The 17,257-nt window shown below is 44.3% G+C and overlaps 1 protein-coding gene across 1 annotated transcript in view; it reads left to right on the top strand.

The window, feature by feature from the left end:
- Positions 1-17,257, top strand: part of DNAH8 (dynein axonemal heavy chain 8) — a 310,177-nt gene that overhangs the window by 6,523 nt on the left and 286,397 nt on the right. The window contains exons 4-9 of the mRNA XM_019549625.1: positions 3,071-3,219; positions 6,040-6,229; positions 6,572-6,735; positions 7,847-8,023; positions 9,225-9,338; positions 16,742-16,849. Coding sequence (XP_019405170.1) covers positions 3,071-3,219; positions 6,040-6,229; positions 6,572-6,735; positions 7,847-8,023; positions 9,225-9,338; positions 16,742-16,849 — 902 coding nt within the window. The remainder of the gene's footprint in view (positions 1-3,070; positions 3,220-6,039; positions 6,230-6,571; positions 6,736-7,846; positions 8,024-9,224; positions 9,339-16,741; positions 16,850-17,257) is intronic.

Raw genomic sequence — 17,257 nt, 5'->3', positions numbered from 1 at the left:
GGGGGGCGCATGTGGGGGGCTGCAGCCTAGTGGGGAGTGCGCAAGGTGGCTGCAGCCGGCTACTTTGCTAGTGAGCAGGCAACAGCCAGCTGTGGGGTTGGAGCCAGGCACAATCCAACCAGGGAGCTGCAGCCGAGCAGGGAGGTGAGTTGGGGGGCGCTGGTCCCTGGTGGGAGAGGTAGCCTGACCCTCCTCTCATCTGGCACACAGATCTGGGGGCTCACACCTCCAGGAGGGCTCCTGGACTGTGCTGGACTCCTCACAGGGTGCAAGCCCCTGGATCTGTGCTGAATGAGAGGAGGCTCAGGCTGCTGCAGCAGCAATCTTGTCCGGTGTTGGGCACAGCCCACACCCAGCTCCGGTCCCTGGTAGGAGCGGCAGCCTGAGCCTCCTCTCATCTGGGGCACAGACCTGGGGACTCATACCCCTGGAAGGGCTGCCAGGCTGTGCCAGACTCTTTCCAGGGGTGCGAGCCCCTGGATCTGTGCCAGATGAGAGGAGGCTCAGGCAGCAGCAGCACTGTTCTCCATTGCTGGGTGCAGGCTGTGCCCAGCGCTGGTCCCAGGTGACAGCGGCAGCCTCCTCCTATCTGGTGTGCAGATCTGGGGGCCTGCACCCATGGGAGGACTAGAACAGCCCCACAGACCTCCCAGGGATGCGAACCCCCTGATCCATGTGCCGAATGAGAGGAGGCTGCCTGACGAGAGGAGGCAAGTGTCAGGACTTCTGCTTTGAACAGTTTGAGGTGCAGTTTCCCAGGAACCTCTACACATCTCCTTGCAACTTGGCAGGTGTCATGCCTCTGGAAGGGGCTACCATCCCTGCAATTTTCATCCAAATCGGGCAAGAAATGAGAAAGTTTTAGGCATTTTCATGATTCCCCATTATAGCGTATGGGTGAAATGTCGAAACTCAGTGAAACAGTTTTGACAAAATGGGACAGTGCTTCTAAACAAAATGGCAAAACAAAACACTGTCCCTTCAAAACCCTGTAGCCCTCTCAGGGGTGTGGGCCCCCATATCTGTGCTCTGGACGAGATTACCATCTTTCAGATTACGCTCAATCCTCAGCTCTACCACCAGGTCATCCTCTTTAGCTAGAACCAAAGCCAACAAAGCCTTCCCCCTGGTTGGCCCATTCATCTCCTGTACTAACTAAAGTTCAAAAACCTATGAGACCAGTCAAATCTGGCCATGTGCTTCTCCTAGCAGATGTCAGGATAACTGAGGTCTCCCATGACAACCATGTCCCTTGAATGTGCAGCCTTCATTAGTTCTTGGAAAATTCCAGATCTGGCTCCTCTTCTTGGTGTGGAGATCTGTAGTAGATGCCTACCATCAAGTCTCCTTCTCCTTGTCCCCCCCCAGTATCTTGACCCACATGGTCTCAAGTTGCCCTTCTCTCAAACCAGTTTGAGGAGGCATACCAGCTTTGATTGAAGCCTCTCAACATCACAGAAAGAAAGGAAGTGCCTATCAAAGGGTATGGGCAAATGTTCTTTTGCAGTGCATCAAATTCTACTGCAATATAAAGAGCTTCTAATTTGGAGCACTTGAAAATTATGTAGACCTACTCTCCCTTGCAGCTGAAGTCTATGCTGTGCTGGTGCTCTGCGGTTAGAGGACTAGGCTGGCAATTTGTTTTTTAGGCCCAAGTCTCTGGAGATCCACAAGAACTGTCAAATGCAGAAGAAGGAGCCCAGTGCCTGCCCCCTCTGCCCCCCTTTTAGTATGTGGTGAGTGCTTGCTGTGACTGCAAGCCTTGTAAAATTTGGGGGCTCTTCAGTTACAGGAGCAGCACAGTCACCTTGCGGGAGGTCGGGGGGTGGAGGTGTTCAGAATGGATAACTACCATCTCTTCCTCCTGGAGTTCTTAGCTGAGTAATACTGGGTGAGAGGTGCTGTCTCTCCTATCCTATTTGAGGTGGAGGATCATGGCATGATGGTGCAAGGGTCAGTTTGTGGGACTGGTTGAGTATAATAAGGCTAGGAGTCAGTTTGTGGGGTGGAAAAATGCCTATATTGTCACTGTACTAGAGGGCTGAAACTTATCAAGTAGTTTGGTCTTGTCTTGCCTATGTCTTTAGTTGGCTTTGTCTTGAACGCTTGGAGAAAGAGAGCTGGCTTGTGTGCAGCTATTGGGGTGTACTCATGAGTTGAAGTTGGAGTGGTCAGCAGGAGCATGGAAGTTGGGTAGCAGGAATATGGAGGGAATACTCAGCTGCGCGGATGAGGAGACAGTGGGATGTGATATTGATGAGTTGGCCTGGTGTAAGATCAACAGTGTTTTCAGGTGGGATGGGATATTTGATGTTAGTGACATCAGGAACCTCCTTTCCAATGTTCCTGAACAGAAGAAGGGACTCTCCAAAGTCATCCTGCTCCTTGGCTGTGGCAGGCCTGGAACCAAAGGTCTTATTTCCCTGAGTCCTTTTTTGGCCTCAGCGTTAACCCTGGAATCAGCAGTGAGGTCATACTCTTAAGTCAGTTATGCCTGCTAGAATCTGAGACAGTTGCCTGTATTAGGTGCAAGACACCCTCCAAGTGTCCAATACTTTATTGGGCTTTTGGCTTTGTTGTCTCATGTTCAGCACTTTGGCTTGATGTGACACTAGTTCCAACCATAGCTGTCCCAAGGGGGCCATTTTTAAAATCATGTTCTCATAGAAAGCGTGACTGTATTTACATGTCCAGAGTGAGCTGTATGTGTTCTTGTCACCCCCGGTGGCAAGGACATCTCTTCCCTCTGCCTGCCTCCAGTTAGTAAACTGTCTTGTAGATGTGGCAGAAGATGCTGCTGCTGTTATTTTGACTCTGTGCCACTGTTGGCATCCTCCACAGGGTTCTTGACACATCTGCTATAGTAGAGACTGAGTTGTTTAGTTGGTCTGGGGTTGGGACCAGTCTTTCCCCATGTCACTAACCAGTGACCTGCAGTATTACATGCTACTCCAGGGGAGGTAGTGTCCATTTGGCCATTTCCATTGCTCACCTATATACGTATGTATATGTGCCCACACACACACTTGGATTTAAAAAAAAATACTAATATGCTTTAATTTATTTTCAGAATGTGGTCGAACAATTCCAGGAGTTGTAAAAGGAACTAAAATTATGAGATTGTATGTTGATACCACACCAGACAAATTCAAAGGACTCTGTTTATTCTTCACTCGTTATAGGAATGACATCCCTATAAATGCAAAAACTATGCATGAGGTACTCTCATTTTTATGGTTCTTATATTGGTAATACCCAGAATTAAAGTTAGGATGTTTTATATCAGGTTCATATTGTTATTGCATTAAAATGTAGCACCTCATATTTTTTCCTGACTGTTGATTCATAGCACAAAGTTCTCTGTACTCTCCTTTTTGTGGGGCATTAGACAGATACAGTACAGCAAGATCCTTGAATACTTTAGGAATGGGCATATTCCTGGCAAGCACAAGTGAGATACCCTTCCGAAAGGGTTGCATATGCTACCAGCTACGTTGATTTGCTCCTTATTTCCTTTCTTACTGTCTCTGAAGAGGTTAAAGCCACAATCAATATTAGCGATATCAAGGATATCTCTAAGCTCAAGTACATGACGTTTTGTCTATCCTCCTGCATGCAGAAAGCAAGGAGAGGAAGAGATTGCTTGACTCCTTCCTCCTTTACATCATTATGGCATGCCAAAAACAATTTTAGCCTAAGTAGATTGTGGAGAATCTACATTTCTATTTTATTCTTTTGATATTAAAAATATATTGGCCTGATTTTCATTTACACTAAAGCCTTTTTATAGTACTCTAACAGTGTTAAGGTGCCTTAGCATAAATGAAAATCAAGTCTGTATAGGTTTATCTAGTAATTCATTGTGATTTCAGACTCTTAGGATAGGAAATCCATCTTTATTTTAAAGCCCTACTATAGGAATTCCATCTTTATTTTAAAGCACTACTATGCATATTAGTACTTAATGAATAATAAATAGTAATATTTAAAAAGTAATACAATTTTTACCATTAAAAAGTCTAGATTATTAGGCCTCAAAAGAAAGAAAGCACTGGTAGATAGTCAGATATACTATAGGATCTGTACCAGGGCACTAGGGTGCCTGCTACTGAATAGTAGTAAATGGGCTCAGCTGCCACTCACAAGGGCAGCAGGTGGGAGTTGCTATGGCAACTGATTGGGTCAGCTGACTGCCAGGGGGCAGGGCCTGGCCTTTATAAACAGAGAAGGCCGAGGCCAGAGGCAGTTCCCCTCTGGCAGTCTAAGGAGTAAGAGCTCTGCTAGAGTGAGCAGGGCGGTGTTGTGCACCAGTGTGCAGATACAGGATGGAGAGGACCCTGACAGGGATGAGAGAAGGATAGCCAGGTTGGCCTAAGATTTGTGTTATGGCCTAGGGGCTTTGTGTTTCTGTTTTGGTTGGTTGTCGTGATTATTACACTGGAGGACCAAGCGAGGCTGTAGGGGTGGAGGAGGCCTCATTAGGAGCTCCCCAGTAAAGTGGGGGTGTTCCTGGCACCACAGGGGGTGCTGCATTTTGGGGGTGTCCTGACCCCAGCCCAGTGGGGGCAGCTTCGGGAAGAGCTCGGTGTAGGCAGAAGCCCCAGGGGGGCATAGGCCCGAAGAGGCGGGTCTGGGGGGGCCAGGTGAGGCTAAGGCCGCCTGAGCCCCAATCCTGCGAAGCCCGAGTCGGGCGCAGGATCCGAAAAGGGATCTGGGGGCCAGGTAAGGCTGAGGCTGCCTGAGCCCCAATTCAGGGAAGCCCAAGTCGGGCATAGAGGGCCCCAGTGCGGGTGGGCGTGGGAGGCGCGAGCAAGCGCCCCGGTGTGGGCAGGGGAGGGCGTGTATCTTGGAGCAGGCCCCGGGAGAGGGCGTGTATCTTGGAGCAGGCCCAGTGGGGCACTGCCTGTGAGGGGCAAGCCCAGTGGAAGGCCCCGGAGAGAAGGGAGAGTCTACTAGGAAGCCCGAAGAGAGAGCGGGCTACTTAGAACAGTCACAGAGACAGGCTGGTAAGGGCCGGCACAGGGAGTAGCCCTGGAATCGTGGTATAGCAAGACCGGCCCCATGCCAAGCGGGGCAAGAAGGCAGCCTCCCATTGATAAATAAGATCAAAGACGTGGCAGGTGAGACGGAGGGTGCGTTCAGGACCCAGACTTGGCACGGTAGGCAAGGGTGCCAGGGGAGGTCACGGTACGCCTAGGTCGTCCTGCCACAGGATCTTGATGCTGTGTGTAGTCCCAGTATTGAACACAAGATTTATATTGGGAAAAATTTCGTAAGGGTAAGGGGTTAATTTAAAAGTGGTGATTTGAAAGCCACCTAAATATTTTGGAAAGGTTGGAGCACCCAAAGAGACTGAGGGCTATCCATAGAGACTGGTAATTGGATTATAGGGAGCCCTGCTCAGAGGTAGGATTGAAGGATTGGACTGACTGGCAGCCCCATGATGAATAGGGCAGAGTGTGGCAACTCAAGGCCCAGTCTGATAACCTGAGGGCAGCATCTTAAATTTATATCCATTTTAAGATCAGGGTGTGCAGACAAGGTATTTGGATAATACCCTGGGAGACTAGAGAGAGAGAGGACTAGTGCAGACAAGCCACCTGCAGAGGTGGGGGGGTCCAGTTGTAGGTGCCAACAGCTAAAATTAGGCTACTTCTTCAGCTATTAGCACAAAGATTTAAGTGGCACTTAATATTGAAATGAATGGGTTTTGGCAAATGGCTAGTGTGTTTTGCATGATTTAAATGGCTCTTTGGTCTACCGATGGGTGTCTTAAATAGTCTATACTATATTAAAAATGTACTGAATCATCAGAGAATAATTTCTTATCTGTTGTGTATGAGATAAAAATCAATAACACTTACATATTCATATGTATGTCGGTATTTCAAATTAAACAACACCTTTCCTAAACAAAGTTTTTGTTGTAATATTTTTTTAATTTAAATTGACCTATATGGAAGGCTTGCATGTTTTAAAAATCAATGTTTTCAGGAAAATCTGTTGCATTGCTTATAATAATTGTGTTTTCTTTTACAGGATATATATTTTTGTACATTGGATGCTACTGAAGGACTTCTACTTGGTGTTAGGAACATGCTATCAAAGATTTTTCTACCAGCTATTCTTGCAACAAACAATTGGGGTGCTTTAAACCAAACCAAACAGGGAACATATGAAAAACAGAATTTTATAGAAACCATTAACAGATATCTTTCATTTTTAGATGGTAAGAAACAGATTAAGTAAATCATTCCATTTAAGGGTTACCTTTTAAAAGAAAGTGTCTTGAACATATTAAAGAAATATAATCCTATTCTACAAGGAAGATACAATGTTGTTACTTAATAGGCTTCAGTTTGCATGGCATGACATTTTTAAGGAAGGAGCTAGCACAGTATTTATGATCACAATTTTCATTTTTTTTATTACTTTTTTTGTGAGCCAAGTAAAATAATTATTTTGTAGCAGCAAAATTGATTATTGGGTTTATTTCCGGAGTGAAGTGTTTTGGATTGCTAGAAACAAACAGGGTTTGAGCGTATTCTTCATTTTAATTGTTTTATCTTAGGTGCTACAATAAGCATTAAAGGAACTGTTGAGTTAAAAAAAATAGATTCTGTTGACTTTTCTAAACTCCAGTCCTTTGAGGAAGTCACAGCAGCAGCTGCTAATCCTGATACAGTGCATGAGCTAGAGGATGTGTTTATGATATGGTATAAGCAGATTGAACAAGTAAGTTATCTTAAAATGTATATCCCAATGGACAGAACCAATAAGTTCTTTAATAACCTATATAGTCTTAAATCATTGTGGTCTACAAAACAGTAGGAAGGAGAGGAGAATAAGACAAGGGAACATACTTATTTTACACATCCACACACCTATAGGCATATACTGATATTTGGTCTGTAGAGACCAAATACTAGCTCTCTCTATGGAGAAATGGCACTTCATGCCAGTGATCTTCCCCCATTAAAGTCTTTCAAGCCTCATGTTTCTGGAAGTTTTTATCAGTTGGCAATGTACTGTTGATACTCTTGCTAATTTCATCTGTGTTCTCTGAATCCACCATGTCAAATGGACTGTCCAACAAAAGAAAAACATATAAAAAGTTTGTTTCTAAGTAAATAATTATCTTCCCTAGGTTTTTTTTTAAAAAGTAATTGGTTAGCTTCACTGAAACTCAGACTCTTAAGGAATCACGTAAATGCACGATTTAGCTCATCCCAGCTAACGGCAACACTTAAGTGCTCGTTTCATGTCTCATTGGCCTAAGTTTCAGTGTATGATAGTGTGATTGATTGATTGATTTTGTTTTTGTTTGGTTTTTTTTCGTTTTTAAATAGAATTATTCTTTGAAATGCTGTATCCCATCTCTAAAGCAGGGGTGGGCAGTATGCAGTATGTATGCCGTAAGTGGCTCAGCCTCTGTGGGTATCATGTGGCAGATGAGAGAAGGAATAGGGAGCACAGCAGCAGATAAGGCAGGAAGCAGAAGCCAGAGTAGGAAATCAAACAGGAAAAACAGAGTGGGGAGCAGAAGCAGAGTAGCAGATCACACAGAGGAAGGAAGTTGGAGTGGCACTTGGACAGTGCGGGACTAATTTGTAGTGTCCCTGTCAAAAAGGTTGATTCTCACTGTATCCTGAATGTCTTCAGCCCAGCTGTTTATTATTTATGGCTGGAAATTTCTGTTATAAGAAATCAAATACATATGAGAACAAAGTTCATGTTTTATTTTTAAATTTAGAAATATTATATCTATCACTGATAGTTATATACAATATGAAATATATAAAATAGAAATGCAGTTTGTTTTTACATTTAAAATTATTGGTTGTAGGTTTTGATTGAGAGTGAGCAGATGAGAAAAGAAGCTGATGATTCAGGTCCGCTGACTGAGCTAGAACATTGGAAACGCACGTCTGCCAAATTTAATTTTATTATTGAACAGATCAAAGGACCAAGCTGCAAAGCTGTCATAAATGTTTTAAATATTGCACATTCTAAACTATTGAAGGTAATTCTCCATTCTGTTCAACTCTGCCTTGATTGATTCAAGGCTGGGCTCTGTAGCCAAGGGCTTGTGTGGTGAGAGAGGGATCAAAAGGTTACAAGTTCAAGGCTGGGTGTATCTCCCTGAACTTCCCAGCTGGAAATGGCAGTCCTTGTGTTTGAGGAAACTTTTTTGACCAGCTCATTTGGTTAGAGTATGGTCCTAATAATATCAAAGTTTCAGGTTCAATCCCTGGTTGGGGTAAATGATCACTATACAGTGGACAATAAGCTGAATATGTGTCAACAGTGTGCCCTTGTTGCCAAGAAGGCTAACTGTATACTGGGCTGCGTTAGTAGGAGCGTTGGCAGCAGATCAAGGGAAGTGATTCTTTCCCTCCATTCAGCACTGGTGAGGCCGCATGTGGAATACTTTGTCCAGTTTTGGGCCCTACACTACAGAAAGGATGTGGACAAAGTGGAGAGAGTCCAGTGAAGGGCAACAAAAATGGTTAGGAGGCTGGGGCACATGACTTAGGAGGAGAAGCTGAGGGAACTGAGTTTATTTAGTCTGCAGAATAGAAGACCGAGGGGGCATGTCTGCACATTCATTAATGTGCTGTCATTACGGCACATTAAGTTTAGTACCTATAGTAACAGGTATTAACTTAATGTGCTGCAGTTGGTGCTACTGCGCATTAGTGCAAATGAAAGCTTTATAGGTGATGCTTAATGCCCATTGGACTAATTACTGTGCATTAGTCCATTAGTATGGTTTTTGCATGACACACTAATGCGCAGTAGAATTACTCCAATGAGCATTAAGTGTTTCATGTAGACATGCCCAGGGGGTATTTGATAGCAGCCTTTAACTACCCGAAGTATGGTTCCAAAGAGGATGGAGTTAGATTGTTCTCAGTTGTAGTAGATGACAGAATAAGAAGAAATGGTCTCAAGTTGCAGCAAGGGAAGTTTAGGTTGGATATTATGAAAAACTTTCTTATTAGGAGGGTGGTGAAGTACTGGAACAAGTTACCTAGATAGGTGGTGGAATCTCCATCCTTGGAGGTGTCTAAGGCCTGACTTGACAAAACTCTGGCTGGAATGACCTACTTGGGGATGGTCCTGCTTTGAATAGAGGTTTGGATTAGATGACCTCCTGAAGTCCTTTCCAACCCTAACTCCTGTGATTCAAAACATTTTTTTTACTGTATTGCTCCCTTTAGATATGGAGAGAGTTGGATGCCAGAATCACAGATACAGCAAATGAATCAAAAGACAACGTGAGATATTTATACACACTTGAAAAAGTTTGTCAGCCACTTTACAATTATGATCTGGTAATTCTATCCTTTGTGATTTTCAAGTATATAGTGTAAAATGTAGAGGTGCACCAGTATAGCGATCCATATTGAATCAACACCAATAAAACGAAAATTGACATTATCGACAATTAGCTTTTTTTGGTAGTGATAAATGCTGCATTCTGGTGGTAAATCTGGGGGAAGAAGGGGCATGGGGGGAGAAGGGCCCCCCACCCAGCGCCACCACCGCTCTTTTCGCCCCTGCCACCTTTGAGCGCAGTCCTGACCCAGTCTCTCCACTGGGAAGAGGCTGGTGCAGTCCCTGGCCCTAAGCCTGCAGCTGGCTGACCTCACCTCACGCACACATCCAGGAGGCACATGCCCCCCATGCCTTCTCCAGGGGTGGACACAGTGGCAGAGAGCTGCCCCCACTCCTTCCCCCCCTGTGGACAAGCTGTGGCTGTGTCTCATGCACTGCCCTGCCCCAGTGAGGCAGTGCCTACTACCCCTGCCCCATTCTATTCCTCACTATTAGGACCTTGATCTGCCGCTCCCACCCCAGTGCCCTTTTCCCCCACCACAGACGTACTGGCTGGACACTGCTTTCCAAGCTGCGGCGCTGCATATTGGCTATTGGATTGGTATGACTGGTTAATAATCAATCAGCTATCAGTATCAGCCAAAAAAATCTTTATTGGCGCACCCCTAGTAAAATGTTCATGTAGAATGTGTAGAAAACAGTAAACTTTAAGACAGAAGCTTCTTTATGATGACTTCTACTTCAGAATATTATTTTTTCTAAATACTAATCTAACTTTGAATTTTTAAACTATTATTTGATTAGACTTAATTATACTTTACCTTCTTTGCCTATAAATTAAGCCTTATTTCAGCATGTTCCAACATTCAGCATGGGTCAGCATAACCTTGTAGTTGTATCTTAGCTTTGTTATACATAAAGATCTGTTTATTCATTAGAAGAAGTCAGAAGGATGAAGAAGAACAGAAAATGAGATGATTAAACTGTCTCAGAACAGGAAAAAATCAGATTGAGAGGACTAGGGACCTTGTGTATATACCAAATTAACTATAATTACCAGTAAAATGTTTTTTGGATAGTGACTGTTACAGTGAATGCCAGATTTCTTGCTGCTTTTGCAGCTTAGTGAATCTTTTTCCTCAGTCATTTTTTACAGACCATTAAGACAGCCCTTCAATTAGATACAACCTTTGTGTCTGGAGTAATCATTTCCATTAACATGGGCAAAGAAATACAAGCAATTTGGGAGGTTTCCTGGAGTTACATGAGAAAATCATGTTTAATTTATGCCTTCAATAAGTTCAGCAATCCATTAGACTTTCTTTTGACTCTCACTACTAAGTAATCTTACTGAAATTCATTTCCTGTACATGTTTATTCCTTCTTTTGGTTCTAGATAAGGGAGAGCCAGGTAAGTTACTTAAAAAAAACCCTATTACCATAGTATGTGATACCCTTGTGAGGCAGGAAAATTAGAGAACAGACTTACCGAGATCACAAAGAAAAGCTGTGGCAGCGCAAGGAATTTAAATCTGTGTCTGATACATTCCACCGTAGTACTATAGACGTGGCTTCCTCTCTTCCTCCTATAAAAATGGGTTCTGGTTTTCTTTTTCAGTTGGTAGGCATGGGTGGTCCAGGTATGAATGACAAGAGGTTTGGTTTGTTTGTTTTTTTAATTTTTAAGCTACCATCATTTTGGAACTTGGGCCTAGTGTGGTACATTTCAGGATCTTTTGGCTGAAAAGATGTCTGAAAAGCAGTGCGTTTTCTGTCTGTACTTGCACATAATGCAGGAAGATGGAGGGATTTCCATCTTGTTGGGCTCTTCATGTCATGAGGAGGAGACAGAGAGGGATTTAATAGCAGCCTTCAATTACTTGAAGCAGGGTTCAAAAGAGGATGGAGCTAGACTGTTCTCAGTGGAGCCAGATGGCAGGACAAGGAGCAATGGTCTCAAGTTGCAGCAAGGGAAGTTTAAGTTAGATAGTAGGAAGAATTTTCTCACTAGGAAGGTAGTCAAGCAGTGGAACAGGTTACCCAGAGGGGTAATGGAAGCTCTATCCTTGGAGGTTTACAAAACTTGGCTAGACAAAGCTTTGGCTGGGATGATCTAGTTGGGGTTGGTCTTGCTTTGAGCAGGGGGTTGGACTGGATGACCTCCTGAGGTTCCTTCCAGCCCTAACTTTCTATGATTTCCAGATGGAAACTCCAAACTAAGTCGTTCAACCTGTTCTGCTCAGTGGACTTTAATCATATGCATGTACTTTAATGCCTTCATCACTAATATTGTCCAGACCTTTTGGTATCTACTTCTGTTTAAATTAGGGATAAAATCATTCACTATTTTATGAATCACACATCTAATCAACTGTGAGAGACTCTGCCTTCTCCCAACTGAAGAGGGCTTTGCTTGGTCAGTGACAGGGTGTGCAGGCTCTGCTGGGTGAGTGACAAGGGCAAGGGGTCTGTGCCTGCCCCATGCCCAAAGTCCTCCAGCCTTGAATTTCCTGTGCCATGTCCAGGTTGTCTGCAGACAGGTAGAGAGCTATGCTTCTTAGAATCAAAAGCTAGAGTCTGGGGAGGGGAAGTTAAGGTCAACTGGGTCTAGGTTGTGTGGCAAAAGGTGGGGGAGGGCAGTTCTGCTCTGGCCTGAGTGGTCCACAGTGGGATTGGCTGTGGCTGAAAAAGCTGGGAGAAGAACATGGCCCCTGTGTGCTTCAGTGCTGGGCTTTTCTAGACCTAAATACAGGGGAGGAAGGTTGTGTTCTGCTGCCTCTTTGAAAAAAATGAACAGCTATATGTTTGTGGTTTTTCCTGGGAAAATTTCATGTAAGTAAAGGAGTCTGTTATTCCATATTTTTCTAGTAGTATGACACTGATAAGCATCTCTAAGAGGTGATTAGTTCACCTTATATAGGGCAGCCAAAATAATTATCTGTAAGAACCTGATCCTGCAGGGTTTTATAATGGTTTAGTCACTTCTGGTTTTCTTAATATGTATAATCACCTAATATAGTGATTTACCTTAGGGACATCACTATAGTCTCCATGCTCAAAGACCCAATTGTAGGAGCTTCTGAAGAGACCAAAATGTCTATCTCAAGTCTTAGTCAGCTTTATCAACCTTATAGCTTGTTTAAACACAGCTGGCATATGAGCGTGTTTCTCAAAGGAAGCCAGTGAGTGCTTGTTAGAAATACTGTGATTATCATCTCCTACCTACTCTGAGGTTTAGACAACTTTACTCAAGGTGCTGTGGAATCATTGCATTTCTTGAGCAGGGGACAAATATATTAATACTAAAGGTATTTTTCCAAGCTATACCCACTTTAGATGTGAAAATGAGGTATTAAAATGAGATACAAGATTGTATACATATTGAAAATAATATATGCTCGGCTTAGGTTTTGGTTTCTTCTTTGGGTATCTGATGTGTTTCTTGTGGTTTCGTTATTGGTTGAAAGATTGCATTTTGTTCTTTTGTTTCCAGTTATGAATCCTAATTATGTCATATGTATTACTAATCTCAGGTAATATCTTGATATGACAAGTTAAGTTATCTGCCTCTTCTGTTTGCAAAACTACCAACTAGTCTTGTTTCTTGCATAAGGTGCAGAATATAATTAATTGATTCTCTTTGCCAGGTCTGTATGACCTACTTGAAGGATGCCACATTTGTCTGTTAAGTTGACATGGAAGAAGGAGGAATGCAACTAGGAAAAAACTGGTTGCTTAGTTTTGTTTGTCATATCCTCTTTTTCCCATTCTGCACCTATGAACTCCAGGGAATGTTGCTTTAAGTATTTTCTTGTAAGTTTCTGTCTAGGACTTACCCATCAATCATATATAGCATATATTTACTTTCTGCTTAATAAAGACATAGTGCTTCCCATAGTGGCTATTCCCATATAAAGTGCATAAAATGGGAGTAGAGGAAACTAATCTAGTGGGAGTCAAACTTTTGGCAGATGTGACACAAAATTAGTCCCTCACTCTCCCCAACTGCCACACAGTTCCCTTCCCCTGTCTGATTGCTGCTCTTTTTTCTGCTTCTTTCCCTATTTCCTATTGTGCTGCCTGTCTCCTACCTGGTCTGCCACATGCCACACACAGAAGCTGCCTATGTCACTTGGGGCACTGCATGCTGGCAGTTGGCCATCCCTGCTGTAATCAATAGGATTAACCAGTCTTCCCTCAGTACCACAGTGTGTCACTAGATGGTGCCAGGTATCTGACATCAAATTCACAGGTTCATGTAAACATCAAATGTAGACTGTTCTGTGAGAGTTACTAGTTTGAAAGTCTTCTTAAAGAAAACATCATAGAAGTTACATACAGAAGACCTATGCTAATTGGACATACAGTACATTCTTCTGCCCAGATAGAATACTTAATTTTAGTTCTTTGGTTAATGCACAGTAGTCCGAGGTGTCTCTCTTTGCTGGGAGATAATTCTACTACTGAGCATCTTCAAGGTTTTTCTCCTGGTATATAATTTAAGATTTTCCTTTCTTAGATAGTCTGTGCTTGATACAAGTGATTTTAGTTGCATATTACTCCTTATAGGCATGGAGGTAATTGTACTGGGCGCATCTATACATTCTATTAATGCGCTTTAAACTGATTGCATAGTAAAATAAGGATTAATAAGCTTTCCCTGGGAGGGCGTCTACACCAGGGTACCATATGTCCAAGTTTTCCTGGAGATGTTCTCTTTTGTGGCCCCCGTCCTTGTATCCGGGTGGGTTTTTAAAATGAGAGCAAGTGTCCTGGTTTTTACTTTTCCTCTGCTTTCCTGGGCTGGCTGCTTGGGGATGGGAGCTGCAGGCAGGGTGATTGGCTGTTGGGGGTCATGTGTTCCCCAAGCAGGCCCCAGCAAGCCACTCCCAGGTAGAGACATGTTGTGTATGTGTGTCTGGAGGTTGTGGGGGCAGGGGCTTAGGAGTGAGAGGCAGAGGTAGGGCATGGGCATATCACTGCCCCACCCCCACAAGTGTCCTCTTTTTTGATACTGGAAATATGGTAACCTAAACACGTGCACCTGCTGGGGGAAGTTCATTGCAGGGATACTCTTGTCCTACTCTGCCCCTCCACAGTAGCTAGGGGGAGCTCCAGGTTACTCTGGGTGCCAGCCCCAGGTTGGCAGGGGGCACCAGGGTCGGACCTAGTTCTGGGGGGCAGTGGGAGCTGTCCTGCTTTCAGGCAGCTGCCTCCCAGCCCTGTGCCCTGATTGGCAGATTGGGGCCCAGGGCTAGGAAACAGTCCCCTACCCCAGGCATCTACCTGTCTCCCAGCATCATGGGGTAGAGAAACTGCCCCCTGTCATGGGCAACTGCCTGTTTCTTAGCCCCACACCCCTATTTGGAGATTGGGGCACAGAGCTGGGAAGCAGGCAGCTGCCCAGTGCGGGGACAGTTCCTCTGCCCTTGTTGCCTGGTGTCTTAGACTGAACTCCCAGGTTCAGCAAATTCCCCACGCTTGAACAAAGGACGTACTCACGGTTGTTTTCACCCTTCCAAAGCTTTATTTAAAGATACTTGCTGAAGCAGGTGATAGAATAGAGCAGAGAGGACAGTCACCTCACACCAGCCTTAGGCAGCAGCTGCTACCCCGCATGGTTCCCCTGGCCCTGGAGTGTCCCGATCCCAGGGATGCAATAGCCTGTGCTGGGACTCTGCGCAAGTCAGGACTTTTGCCAGAGTGAAGGAACCCGTAGTAACTTAAGAAAATACAGCTTATATAGTCTGAAGTAAACAACACTATCTCAAGCTAGGAAAATGGGGATGAGTCATGATCCAGTTCACCTGATGTTTGCCACATTCCCCTGTAGCACAACATTCTACTATCTAGGTTCATGGCTCGGTCACACTCACAGAGCAGCAGGCTATGTGCCGCTTCACCGGCCTCCTATGGAATCAGCATGCAAAACTCTTGCTCTTAGCACAGCATGCAAAACTCCTGCTCTTAACAAAGTTCTTACTATTACACCTGGGCTGACTGGGAGCAAATTGCTTCTGGTCAGCTGTCTACATATGCAGTAGGTACTGCACAGTAAATCTACCTGTATCTACAGTTACTAGCCAACTGTATATTAGACTATTTTACCACAGTAAATGATGCACACATTTAGATGATAATGCTTTACTGCACAGTAAGTTGGTCTACTGTGCAATGAAGTGTCTTGTGTAGATGTGCCCACTGAGAGGTAAAAATGTCTGCACCTCTGATCTGACCATTGACCAGATGTGACAGATTCAGGTTCCAGGGGCAACTCTTATGACTCCTAAGGGGGAGTGGTCATGCAATTACTGCTCCTTATCTCTGAAGTCCTTACCTCCTTTACTAGCCCATCATGCCTTTGATGTTAATATTTTTTGGGAGGGAGGCTGGCTGAGGGACCTACAGTGAGCCTCAATTGTTTTGTGTGTTAGGCTTTGGCCTTCATGGTCTCCACCCCTTTTTCTCTTGCTGAGCTCTCTAGCTCTAGTCCACTGTACCAGACCCCAGCTTTTTGTCTGGCCTTCCAAGGCCTTTATCTCTGCCCTTTCATGGGCTGCTGAGCTTCCCTGGGCTCTCACTGACTAGGCCCTAGGCCCAGGTTCTGTCCAACTCCAGGCTTTGGGGTCTCTGGCCCCCAAGTCTATGCTCCATAGGTGCTAATGAAAATTGTCTCTTGTGGCCTCTATGGGGCCTCCAAAACTACCCCTACAGTCTCGCCCAAGCCACCAGATCTTCACTTAAGTACCTAGTCCGCCCTGGGTGCTGGAATCTCCTCTTCCCCCCAGGCATTGGATCTAACAGCAACCAAAATATAAGCCCTTCTGGTTATAACACAAAGTCCTACCCAAACATTGGTCTTAATCCATTGCTATCCTTCAGCCTTTCTTTAGCTATCTCTGGGCCTAGCACACTGACAATCTGCCTCTCAGCCACAGGCACCTCTACAGAGCTCTTCCTTGTTCAGCCTCTGGAGCCAAACTGCCAGGTCTGCCTCTGTTCCTGCCTTGCATCTTCTGCGGGGCCCTGCCCTCTTCCAGTCAGGTGACTCCCCAGGGTTACCTGCACGTGCAGCTCATTTCTATGGCTACCCAGATACAGCGGGACTCTCTGCCTGTTCTGCAGGACTCTCCTTAGGCTGCTTATCTCTTAAAATGACAGAGTGCCCCAGGCTCTCTGTCACATCAGATTATGTAGAAATTTTACATGTTTTACTATTACCAAATTAGTAATAATTCGGTATGCCTGACTGCTTTTGTAATACAATTTTTTTGTGCAAGATGTGAGTTGGTTTTGATCATTTAATCAATATATATTATTTAAATAAAAATATATATTATAAGTTGAGAATAAAAAAACCTTAAGAACAGAGAAGTGAAATTTTCTTTAAAAATTTTAGGTATCCATGGCACATGGAATACAAAATTTGATTAATGCTATAAGAATGATTCACAGCGTTTCAAGATATTATAATACATCAGAGAGAATGACATCACTGTTTATAAAGGTAAGCATATTGTCACAAACTTGTCAATGGGGCACCCCCAGAGCCCTAAAATTCTCCATGCTGTCCCACCGCATGAGTCCTGCCACTGTTTTGTAGATCAGCCTTCCTGCTGATTCTACCATCCTGACTGCTGGAGAAATGAACTCCCCAAAGCCTAGGATCCAGAGATCAGGTATATCACACAAATAGCCTTCTAAATAACTCCAAGCCAGCACCTCCATTGCCTCCCAGCAGCAGTATTCCAATTCCTCCCAAATCTCAGAATCCTGCAGAAGCTTATCTCCCTGGGGTATCTGGCATTCCTTTGGTTCATGAGCCCTTTCTCTCAGATGCCTTTGCTATAGAGGAGATGATTTCCTTATTACAGATTGACAGTGCCATGGGTGCCCAACCCAAAATTTTCTCTTT

The sequence above is a fragment of the Crocodylus porosus genome, unplaced genomic scaffold (assembly GCF_001723895.1).
Source record: "Crocodylus porosus isolate Cpor-Errol unplaced genomic scaffold, CroPor_comp1, whole genome shotgun sequence".
NCBI lineage: Eukaryota > Metazoa > Chordata > Crocodylia > Crocodylidae > Crocodylus > Crocodylus porosus.
The sequence above is the reverse complement of the archived record's forward strand: the minus strand, read 5'-3'. Positions and strand labels throughout refer to the sequence as shown.